This window comes from Dendroctonus ponderosae, unplaced genomic scaffold (assembly GCF_020466585.1).
Source record: "Dendroctonus ponderosae isolate FM_Combo_2020 unplaced genomic scaffold, Dpon_F_20191213v2 Dpon_F_20191213_2, whole genome shotgun sequence".
NCBI lineage: Eukaryota > Metazoa > Arthropoda > Insecta > Coleoptera > Curculionidae > Dendroctonus > Dendroctonus ponderosae.
In genome coordinates this window covers 15,777,944-15,790,878 of record NW_026018165.1, presented here as the reverse complement: position 1 = coordinate 15,790,878, position 12,935 = coordinate 15,777,944, and the positions used below count along the sequence as shown (strand labels likewise).

Below are 12,935 nucleotides of genomic sequence, written 5' to 3'. Positions count from 1 at the left end.
AAATTACAATCCCACGCACGCTATGCCAAATACTCCAGTGCCCGGAAAGCAGGAATTTATAATGAAATCGCAATGGGCGCTTTACCAGCTTTATTATCAATGCTTCCAAGCCAGCTGGTAACAATAATACTTATGTTTAACAAGTTCTTTAAGTTCCAAACTAACCCAAACTAATTGCACTTATTTTCTTGCAGTTTAATCAGACTACAGAATCATTTGCTGAAATGGTAGATAATCTAATCAGCTTGCCAGCACAGGCGCCTAGTATGCATATAAAGGTTCCAATGCGAGCCGAATGGAATACTGCAGCTTTATTTCTTCATATGAGCAGAGATCATGGCATACCTAGCTACCCACAATTGCTTCAATATTGCTCTAATTCCACTTTTGCGAAGAAGCTAACTTTCGAAGAGATGAAGTCCAACATTGAAACGCAACACATTAAGCTCCTCAAGTATCTCTATGCTGCCCCAGAAGACGTTGATTTACTTGTTGGGTTATTGCTAGAGGCACCAATCCCAGGGGCAGTAGTGGGGCCTACGTTGAATTGTCTTTTAAAGGAACAATTCATTTTATTAAAGCAATCAGATCGATTTTGGTATGAAAATGACTTACCGCCGAGTTCATTCAGTAGTGATCAAATTAGAGAAATCAAAAAGATCACTTTGGCAGGTGCGTTAATATTAGATACTATTTTTACCTCCTAATTGACACTAATTAGAAGATTAAGATTACGATAATAGAAACATGCTATGCAAAAAATAAAAATCGGAGCTTTTATACCAGTTCTTCACAGATAAACTGGTTTTTGTCAAAGTTTCTTTCAAAAACACAATTTAGAAACTAAATATAAATACACTGTAATGGTGGCATGTTTGTCAACAAATATCTACCTGGATGCACAAAAACTCTTGAAATGTTTTTCTGTGCTTTCCAATTGAGCCCCCAATAGCCACATAAAAGAAGAACAAAACGATTTAAAGCATCTTTCAAGCCTATTAGTCGGCACATGTAAGGTGAGATTAGGGTAAATAAACCCTCGATTTTGAAGAGCACAAACTCGTACTAAAGTTGCAAATTCAAGCGGATCAATTGTGTGGCAACATATTGCCACTGGCTCGAGCGAAGAGCACGAAATACAAATGTAAAGAAATTATGATCCTTTCTGTCTGTGAAAAAGTTTTCGTCTTCTATTTTGCCATGACACAGAGTCATGATGTTCATGGGGTAAGATCGTATAAAGCAGCTTTTGCCATTGCATTTTCAGCTCTATTGTGTGCGAATACTGATGATTTGGACCATATTCAACCAAAGTCGTTTGTTCAAGAGGATCCTTTCCTAAACGCGCGAATTAGTTGTGATCAGCATCCCCTGCCAAACTTGCATGAATGGATTGAGATGGACCACATGGCCGACGTCAGTGAAGACCTATTGATGGAAGCAGTAGCGAAAGCAGAACAAGAGCTCTTGGCAAGAAAGAAGCTGGAGTATAAATCGTATACTGAAAGTAAGTAGGAGTTGGAATTACACATATGTTGTTTCAAGCAATTTGCAGCCTGTTCAATTGATCAGAGTCCCAAAAACAATTTGAATCCAATACAGTTATGAACATGTGTTTGTTCAAGTGCACCTTCCACTTTTTCCATCTTATGTGTGCTAATATCCTGATTTTACTTGAGAATGTTGTGCTACTCGTTCACTAGATATGTCTCTCCCAAACGCATATTTCGTGTTGGAGATCAAGAAAACAGTGAAGCGGTTTTGTCGCACAACATAAAAATGCCGCAAAATCGCAAAACTTGCAAAGCATGTATAGTTTAATTCTAAGGGTTACGGACACAATCGGAAGGCTGCTAACAGGCCATAACATTAAAGTTGTCTATAAGAATCTTATTTTGCCTGCAAGAGTCTACCAAATATCATTCTTCTGAAAAGCATCTACACCCGTAAAAGCCGTAGGTGCGATCAAGTAGAAAATGGTAGAGCGGGACCTCAGGGAACACACAATATAAAGCTCTCAAGCTCTCAGATACTCAAGTTCAAACCGCAATAAAAGGTTAACGCAACACATTTGGACGAAATTCTATTCTACCAAGACCTAAACGATCATCTGTCGATCAAATGCTGGCTCAGAGAGAGTATGAATCAAATGCGTTACATACAGACTTGTTGGAGTAAGTTGGTGGTAAATTAAAAAAAAAACGTATATTTAAACAAACAAAATATTTGTCTTCAAAAACTGACGAAGTCCCCCAAGGCGACACAAACAGGTGCACTAAAATATGTTTTTAATGACCAAGTTTCCAAAAGACTTCTGATCAAATTTTTGGCTTGGTTTAAAACTGCATTTACCCAAAATTGATACTTTAGACTTGGTCAGTTTTAGCTTTAACCCCACGAGGTATGTATGCATAGGGGTCACAGAACATTCAAAGTATCAAATTATGTCTTATCTTAAAACGTATTTAGCAAAACTGTATTCTACAGTTAAAAACATTGGACAAAATTTAAAAACGTAATCGTTTTCAAAACCACATTCTCATTATATTTAATGCAAAATAATTATTGAAAGAAGTCAACAATATAAATTTAAAAAATCACAAATTCACAATTGAAGTTGGAAAAACAAATCCACAAAAAAGTAGATAAAAGCAACACATAATTCTAAATGTTGAACAGAAAATGTTCATTCTAAATGTGGACAATAGAAAATTTGAAAATGCTTTTGTTTGAGGCTTATATTACTAAAATAAGGGAGATCCAAAGTCAGAAAAAGTTTATTAACATTACAAAAACTTACATGGGTATTTCTAGAATGTCGGTTTCTAGTTTGAAGAATTAGGTGATCTTCTGGAACCAATCTATGGGTCTGTAAAGAGAGTATGACCTATATACATTTTTTGGTTAAAACATGTTTTTGAAAGTCTTATACTATGGTTTATTGAATTACCCTGTATAAATAAGCCCCGTTTTGTGAACTTATGATGTAAATATAGACATATTTTTGAAAGACGAACATTTTTCGAATCTTAAGATGTTTAAAGTCATTCGCTTCTTCGTAAAACGTACATAACGAGCACGTGGAAGAGTGGCGCGTTAATTTATGTTATGATCGCACATAATGTCTTGAATTATAACTGCTACATAATGGGCAGTTGATATTAATGTTAAAAGTTTCCAATACACCTGGTCTGTTTAGTTTAGGGAGTGGCAGTATTAATAAAATCTAAATAAAAATATAAACTTTACTTTAATTAGATAACATTTGTTCTAGTTGGAGGAGTTGACCCCAAATCACCTGCCGGGATTGCCGCCTCATTTAGTAAAGCTAATAAAAATGCTTTAAAACTGGCAAACACTTCCCTTTTATTCGAGTTTGCATCGAACGAAATTGTCAATTCCTTAACGTAAGTAAAAACACAAATGAGGCATAATAAAAGTTTAATTTCCGTACTGTTTAAGTAATGAAAAATAGAGTCAGCTCAATTAATTTTTATCGAAATTTTTGCCATCATTTTTTGTTTCGTTTGTGAACTATAAGTACAATTGAAAATTTGATATTTTGAAAAGTTTTTCGTAGTTGTTTTTTTGGTTAAGCCAATGCATTTACTCAATTACTAAAGTTCACCAATACGAAATGGAAACTTCAAGTTTTCAAGGATTGAACGCAGCATAATAGTTTATAGTTTGGAATAGATGCACAGATGTACCTACTAGTTGCCGGCAGAAGTAATGAATTGTTTCAGTTGATGTTTTATCTCAAAATATCGGAATAGTGGTTATTCGTTTATCTGAATTGTGGTGTTAAATTATTGGACCTCATCAGTTATCCAGAAAACTGGAATAACTCTGAAATGTTTTTAAAGAAAATACTGAAAAAAGTTATATGTAAAAGACGGCACAAAAATGGAAATGTGAGGAACTGTTTACATCGATCATATGCTCATAGATGGATAAGAAGGGACAAGCATATTAATTGACTAGTCAGATTACCCGACTTCACTCCTTGTAACTTTTTCTTTGGGAATTCTTCAAAGAAAAAATTCTTCCAATTGATCCCGCGGATATAAAGAGAATAAGACACGCTTCCTACGAAATATCGGTTTTTTTTTGTATTTTAACTTCAATATGTCCCAAATACATGTTTGCAACCAATTTGGGATAAGGTAAGAAGAGTAATACAATCCACACTTTCTTTAAGATTTCGATTTATTTTTATTTATAAATTAGTCAGCAACTAAACTGGGAGAAATCTCTTAAGTCGTCTGGGGAATTCTGAGCCATTCCAATCAGTTTCACTTTTTTACTTCTAGACGAAAAAAAAAGACAAAGATTTCAATGGCATTCATTGCATCAAACTCGACTACATATTGGTGCGGCCATATTCATCTGCTTTCGAATAAGCGAAACAGAAAACGGTATATTTTTGAATCTATTTAATGTATGGTTTGTTATATCTTAGACACTTAAGACGACGGCGCCAAATATTCGACAGTGAATCTTTTGTCTCAACACTCAGAGACGATATCAGTGAAGGACTACAGAACGTAGACATATCTTCACTTATTCCTGGACATATATTTCCTGAGCCAGATTTGCAGTGTGATGAATTTGGGCCTTGCGATGGCTCATATCCTTATAGGAGCTATTCAGGATACTGCAATAATCTGAAAAATCCTAAACATGGCCAAAGCTTGGGAACATTCAATAGGCTGCTGCCCAGCGCGTATGATGATGGTAAACATTATATAAAATTAATAACCTACTGTTTGCTGAGGCTTTATCGAAACAAAATGGTCACCTGTTTAATGGTTCTGGTTTCATTTTAAGGGATATCCAAGCCTCGCCAAATTGGAGCAACAGGCGTTCATTTGCCTAACCCAAGAATGATATCCCGATCAATCCACCCGGATATTAGTAATCTGCATAAGCGTTATACTCTCATGGTTATGCAATTTGCTCAATTCTTGGACCACGACCTAACGTTCACGCCAATCCATAAAGGATTTGATGAGTCCATCCCATCCTGCCGTCCATGTGATAGTGCAAGGTAATTTTAAACCTGCTTAGGTATACTAAAGCTAATTCTAAGCTATTATGCTCTTAACAAAATTAAGCATTGAGTTATGACAGAAACTTGATTGGACTAAAACTTTATATCAGGAAGAACTTTTCATCTCACGTTTGAAGTGAAACTCTCGTTACGAGGAAACAGGTATTTGCTCATAATTATTATTTACTTAGCCGATGAATCTTAAACAGCAGCAACTCTGGTACAAAACGCAATTGTACATTTGTGACACTTTTGTGATTTCTTTAGTCACTTTATAGTATTTTTTAACCGAGCATAGCGACAATTATTATCTCAGTCTATTAGGGATGGTCGGTATTTAACGCAACCGCTAAAATAACAGTGTTCCAGACGTGTAACCGGGAACCGCAGTTACACTTTCCCAATTTAACCGGTTTTTTTTTGGAACCGTCCGAAAACGTAGTTCGCACGAGCCCAGATGCAGCAGTTTCAGTTTCGCCCATAAGAATTAGTGTTCAGTTCTCCAGGAACCATAATCGGTCAGATCAGCGAAATATTGTTTAGTTTCGGTGATGATATACTTCAGCATTTTTAGTCTATAAATATTACTGATAATGTGGATTATTTAATGTTATTGTTGACTTAATAACTAATAATTAAAATGTTATTACAAAAAGTGTGGTGCCCCATCAATCAGAGGCAGTTCAGTTAAAAGAGTTTAATTTGTCAAGATATTGACAGACTTGTTTTATAACAATAAACACAAGTATATTAGTAACTACTTTTCTTCCATGCGAGAGATATTTTCCAAATCGGGTGCTATCATCAACGAGCGAAGAACTAGACTTCGCAGCAGTCAAAGCATACACAAAAAAAATATTCTTAAATGTTAATGCATTTTTAAATGAAAATTTAAAAAATTAAAAATATTTAAACCATTCGATTTTATTATCAGTTTTATTTTTCCTTTCAGTAGTTATTTATGACTTATGAGAATATTTAATTTTTAGTTTGCCAATGCTAAGAATTATTTTTTTAATAAACTAAATCATGACTTATCATCATTATTTCTACCATCATCATGATTGCGAATTTTTAATGAAAAATTTAAAAAGGAACATGTTCTTTTGGAACCTCTCGTTGGAACCTAATACCACAGTGAAACTGCAACGTTGTAACCTCTTGCAGAAACATAACCGTTTACAACGGGCATTAGCGGAATTTTTCTACGTTTGTTACGTAAACACACTTTCAAAATTTTAAACAGCGATAAAGTCCATGAGATTTTATAGTGCCGTATACGACATATTTTAATTACGCGCTAGCTATGGTTCACAAAATTTGGATTTTAGAGGTAGTGTTTCCATATATTTTTTTATTATGTGCTCCAATATTGAGCTGCTATAAAGTGTAACGCTCCAAGATTATTATTATATTAAGAGTTTGAATCTTAAATTGAAGAACTTAAAATGTCGATAGTATTGTCTTGCTCCCGACAGCTTTGTGTAAAAATATTTTTTTGCACATTTTTAGGCTTCAAAGAAATTTGACTTCGCCCCCATCAAATTTTATTGTTGACCAGTTTTGTTAAATGTTAAAAGAAAAATCCGAGAAGAAATGTAAGGAAATCAGGAAAAAGATATATAATTCTTAAAACAGAATGCAAATAGGATTTAGATAAAAATCAAACTTGCTCGAAAAGCCCATTATTTTCAAATTAACTTTAATATTACAAATGTTGACTTGAATGCATAGAAGGTGCATTTCCAATTAAAATAAAGTTGAGTTGTTATTGAGTTATTGTGAAGCTCTTAAATCTCTGACGCAGCGTCAATAATTTAATTTTTATACTGATGCGAATTAATAATTGTTTTACTGAAAACCCTTTTATAAAAAAATCAGATAAAATTTTACCTGAAAATGTATTGACAATCTTGTAATAAAATGCTTTTCAGGACTGTCCATCCCGAATGTGACCCTATTTTGATTCCACCCGGTGACAATCACTATCCAGAATTCAATATTACCACAGGAAAGCAAGTTTGCAAAAATATTTAAACCATTCGATTTTATTATCAGTTTTTTTTCCTTTCAGTAGTTACTTATGACTTATGAGAATATATTATTTTTAGTTTGCCAATGCTAAAAATTATTTTTTTAATAAACTAAATCATGATTTATCATCATTATTTCTACCATCATCATGATTGCGAATTTTTAATGAAAAATTTAAAAAGGAACATGTTCTTTTGGAACCGCTCGTTGGAACCTAATACCACAGTGAAACTGCAACGTTGTAACCTCTTTCAGAAACATAACCGTTTGCAACGGGCATTAGCGGAACTTTTCTACGTTTTAATTTTAAACAGCGATAAAGTCCATGAGATTTTATAGTGCCGTATACGACTTATTTTAATCACGCGCTAGCTATGGTTCAGAAAATTTGGATTTTAGAGGTAGTGTTTCCATATATTTCTTTATTATGTGCTCCAATATAGAGCTGCTATAAAGTGTAACGCTCCAAGATTATTATTATATTAAGAGTTTGAATCTTAAATTGAAGAACTTAAAATGTCGATAGTATTGTCTTGCTCCCGACAGCTTTATGTAAAAATATTTTTTTGCAAATTTTTAGGTTTCAAAGAAACTTGACTTCGTCCCCATCAAATTTTATTGTTGGCCAGTTTTGTTACATGTTAAAAGAATAATCCGAGAAGAAATGTAACGAAATCAGGAAAAAGATATATAATTCTTAAAACAGAATGCAAATAGGATTTAGATAAAAATCAAACTTGCTCGAAAACCCCATTATTTTCAGATTAACTTTAATATTACAAATTTTGACTTGAATGTATAGAAGGTGGATTTCGAATTAAAATAAAGTTGAGTTCTCAATCAAACTCAATGTTTGATTTTAAGATTTTGAAGTTATTGTGAAGCTCTTAAAGCTCTGACGCAGCTTCAATAATTTAAGTTTTATTCTGATGCGTTTTACTTAAAACCGTTTTATAAAAAAATCAGATAAAATTTTACCTGAAAATGTATTTGACAATCTTGTAATAAAATGCTTTTCAGGACTGTCCATCCCGAATGTGACCCTATTTTGATTCCACCCGGTGACAATCACTATCCAGAATTCAATATTACCACAGGAAAGCAAATTTGCTTTCCCTTTATGAGATCTTTGCCTGGCCAGCAACATTTAGGACCACGAGAACAAATCAATCAAAATTCAGCGTTTCTGGATGGATCTATGGTAAAAACAAAATAAGCTTTTTTAGCTATATTCAATTCAGCACAGGTTTTATAAACAATCCTCAGACGATGCATATAGACAATAAATATATTAGACGTTCTTTAAAGCTGAAGCAAATCGCTTGAATTTCAAGCACAAGTTTTTCTAGATTTATGGGTCTTCGCATTGCACTCTTCATACACTAAAAGGTCCTGATGGTAAGATGAATGTTACAGTTCATCCAAACCAGGGCAAAGACTTACTTCCGAGAACAGACAAACACTCTGAGTGCAGATCGAGTTCAGGATTGTGTTTCATAGCCGGTAAGAACTGTTTGCTTCAGTTGTCATTATTATCGACTAATAGATAAACAACGCCTGTTTTGTGCATCCGGTAAATCTTCGGATCGGACTACAGCGACAGAATATCATCTCTTTCGCTGCATACACGAAAACGGGTATATTTGGTATATTCTCGATTCTGGTTTCCCGGTTAAAGAGAAAGCATGAGAACCAAGCGTTACATGCAGAAGCTGTAAGAACTTACGCCGAGAAATGTGAATTGACCATTCCAATGTCCACAATTTTAAATTAATTTGTACATAATCTTTTTTCTATAATTTATTTCAAAAGTACCTTAATTAAAGTAATTTTCAGGTGACGGTCGCGCTTCAGAGCAACCGGGTCTACTTATGATTCACACCATGTATATGAGAGAGCATAATAGAGTAATGGAAGGTCTTCAAGTAGTTAATCCCCACTGGGATCACGACAAGATTTTCGAACAAGCCAGAAAAATTATAGTTGCAGGATTACAACATGTTACTTATAACGAGTTTCTTCCCAGATTACTCGGTTGGAATGCAGTCAATTTATATGGGTTGAAACTTCTCTCCCAAGGATATTATAAGGACTATAATCCATCATGTAATCCGTCGATATTTACGGAATTCGCAGCGGCAGCTTTTCGAATTGGACATTCGCTCTTGAGACCGCATATTCCCAGGTTGGATGAGAACTATCAAATTGTCGACCCGCCATTACTCTTGAGGGATTTTTTCTTCAATACGGACTATATGATGAAAGTAAGTATTTTTGATTATTATTGAGACTGTTCTTGGTCACACTTGGTCTGCGATTTCTTTGGAAATCCTCTTCTATCCTCATAGAAATTCTCTTTTTTCATAGAAATCCACGTTATAATCAGAAGAGCACAAAATTGTTATAAATTGAATTGAAACAGCACAAAATTGCACAAAAATAAATGATTAGTACATCAACCAAAAAAAATGAGTTGATTTCATCCACCAAATAAAAAGTTCTGGTAGTTTTTGTACCACGGCACAATAATTCACCACTTGTCCAAAACGGATGAACTCGATTGTTTCATCAAAATATGAGTCTTACATAAGAACAAATTCACAGTGAGCTTCCACACAATACATCGTACCATTCTCCCGATATTTCAAAAAAGAAAGGTTTTTGAAGAACTGATCATCATAAGTAGGAGCCAGATAATTTTTGGTAATAAAAGTTAGGTCAGAACGTCTTCTTTTGATGCAAAAAATACCTCAGTATCGTTTTGATCATGTGCTTACGGGACACCCTGTATGACAAAATTGCAAAAAGTTCCAAATTCTAACGCTACAAATTACGAGCAATAAAATAAGAAGCTTGCTGCTTCTGGACTGATACAAAGTACTTCATTAGAATGCACAAAGTGTCCCAACGATAGAGTAGAGTAAGTTTACTCTATCGTCTCTAAAAAATTAAATATAACAAAATATCTAATGGGTTTTTCGGGTTTTTTTATGCCTTCTGAGCCTTCAAGCAAACCACTTCTGAAGATGCAAGCCACGCGTGCTTGCGAAATGTCAAGAAGAAATCCTACTCAACGACGGCCTAAAAACYCGAAAAACTCATTAGTTTCAAGGAATGGCCTCGAAAGTCTTTATTTCTTTTGATATAACAAATTAATTTTAAAATTCYAGAAATATAAATATATACAWATAAAAAATATTCACAAGTATACCGGGTTTTTTACCGATCTCGAATTAATAAATATATTAATWTAATTCKGCCAATAGCAAGAGAAAAAATTGCGGTTGTTTCAGTCAATTACCGAACTCGATTGCAATGTATTCTTTCAATTCTAGGACGGATTAATAGACCAAATGGCAAGAGGTCTAGTTTCAACTCCCATGGAAACTTTGGACCAATTTATCACTGGTGAAGTAACAAATCATCTGTTTGAAGATAAGAAAATACCATTTTCCGGAATAGATTTAGTTGCTCTCAATATAAAAAGAGCTAGAGACCATGGTAAGTTTTGCAACTGTTTGAAACTTGATAATTTGAATTTTCATCTCCTTTTAGGAATACCGTCATATAACAATTATAGAGCACTATGTAACTTAAAGAGAGCAACAAAATTTGAGGACCTAGCGAGGGAAATTCCCATGGAAGTGATCCAGCGATTGAAGAATCTATATGCAAGCGTAGATGATATTGATCTATTTCCAGGAGGTATGGCAGAAAGACCTTTGCAAGGTGGAATTGTTGGTCCAACTTTCGGTTGCATTATAGCTATTCAATTTAGACAGCTAAGGAAATGTGATCGATTTTGGTAAGCAGCAACCCAAATRAATAATGTTGAATCTTCCTCACGCGTATCTAAGAACTATTGCATTCAGTATATCAAAGTTCTAAAGTTCTAAAAATATTTGTAATCGGTAAATCGTAAAAAACTGAATAACAAAATTGGTTTGAACATAATTGATCACACTTAAAAGTTCCGTTTATCTTATTACATTACGCAAATACCTGTGCGTAATGCGTAAACATTAAGTAAATTACCTAATGCGTAAATCAGCAAAGGTAACAGTTGAACCGGAAAACGAGCAACAATTTTAAGATTTAGCTCTAATCCGTTGAGAAAGATTTATTTTGGATTAAAAGTTGCGTATTGTAGAGTACTTTCCTGACATGAATTTTATCCGAAAACTGCACTTCAGAACCTCAACTAACATCAGTTTTCACCGTTTACAATGGAAACTTCATTCTTGAAACTTAAATCGCCTATTCGTCTTAAAGAGAGTAATTTGGTAAAAAAGGAGAACAGTGAAGTTGCAACCATTATTCCTGCCATTACTATATACCTGCGTTTCTTGCAAAATCTGCGAGGAATTTTAGGTGATGCCCGGAGTTGCTTGTTCAATTTATCGCCAGTCATCATCTATTCAGTTGCCGCTACTTGCATAATTTAGTTTTATTTAGTTTCTTCATATCGAACGTTTGTCGATCTCGAGCGAAGTTGTGGAAAGTTTATATTGTCGTCACACTCAAAACTACACCTTCCAGAGTGTTCAAAATCCCCGAATCTTTGTTACAACCTCCCACGTAATATTCAGCAATTCATTCAAACGATTGACGACATTTTTGAGTCACTCAGAATTATGCAAAAAAATACCTAAGTTATCAATGGCCAATAATTGCATATTTTCCATATTGAAATAAATACAATAAAGGCAACTGTCGTCGACAACATCCGAAACAAACTAAGATGTTTTTAAATTCACTGCATGATTCTTAGTGGCCACACCATTAGGAAATACTTGGCAAATACATCTTCTATATGCTAATATTAGACGCGCGAACTACAACGTCCAAATATTAAGTTAACTAATAATCTTTCACAATTTAACCAAAAGCTAATATTTTACTTAGGTATGAAAACAAGGATCCAGTCGTTCGATTTACTGAAGCTCAACTGGCTGAAATTCGCAAAATCACTTTAGCAAAAACCCTCTGTGATAATACTGATGCGTACAGTGATATTCAACGGTCTGCCTTCGACTTGCCGTCCAACTTTTTAAATCCAAGGATTTCTTGTAACTCAATGCCATCAATCGACTTTAATGCATGGAAGGAGTCCGCTCAAGGACAAGGTGGATGTATTATAAGAGGCAGACACGTACAGATTGGAGAAAGCACTTTTCCCAGCCCTTGTACGAGTTGTATTTGTACAGCCGAAGGGGTAAGTTGTATTCTAAACAAATGCAACCTTTCTTTTGAGAGCCATCGCAAACTATGTATTTATTGTAATATATTTGCATGGACAAGGGCGGATCCAGGGAGGGGTCATGACCACCCCCTTGAAGACTGAATATCTACTACATGACCCTCTTTGACTTGATCTCATGATATTCAAATGTAGCTTTTTGGGTTAAAACTACTAGAATTTCCTCACTCATGTTGTTATGACTGAATCGGTTTTTCAGTTCTTTATCCAACGATGCCAAAACGAATTATGTGGCTCAAATCGGGCGTGAGAAACTTCGAAAAAAGTAGCGTCATGGCTGAGTCGATTTTGCAACTAAAAAAAAACACGCAAATCTAAAACTTTCTTTCTACTACTACACTGCACTACACTTTCTAAAAAGTCCATTTAGTTATCTGTGGAGTGACGTAAAAATTACCGTTCTTGCTCGGTTTGCTTCCGAGAAATGAGCAAAAACGGGACGGAAAACTTGTTGAAAAAAAATTGTTGGCATAATCTTGCACCTAAGTGTCTGATTTTTTACAAACTTCTTTTTGGGTATTTCGCCTCAAAAATTTTTGTCTTTAAAAAAGACAGAATTTCCTCACGTCTTTTATTACAGATTGATAA

At 34.4% G+C, this 12,935-nt stretch overlaps 1 protein-coding gene across 1 annotated transcript in view; it reads left to right on the top strand.

The window, feature by feature from the left end:
* LOC109542192 overlaps window positions 1-12,935 on the top strand; it is a gene marked incomplete in the record, with an annotated part of 47,941 nt that overhangs the window by 32,528 nt on the left and 2,478 nt on the right. The window contains 13 exon segments of the mRNA XM_048663843.1: window positions 1-117; window positions 195-672; window positions 1,268-1,507; window positions 3,275-3,407; window positions 4,463-4,737; window positions 4,831-5,050; window positions 6,988-7,064; window positions 8,185-8,288; window positions 8,437-8,590; window positions 8,924-9,351; window positions 10,423-10,588; window positions 10,643-10,892; window positions 11,993-12,302. Of these exon segments, the coding sequence (XP_048519800.1) occupies window positions 1-117; window positions 195-672; window positions 1,268-1,507; window positions 3,275-3,407; window positions 4,463-4,737; window positions 4,831-5,050; window positions 6,988-7,064; window positions 8,185-8,288; window positions 8,437-8,590; window positions 8,924-9,351; window positions 10,423-10,588; window positions 10,643-10,892; window positions 11,993-12,302 (2,952 nt within the window).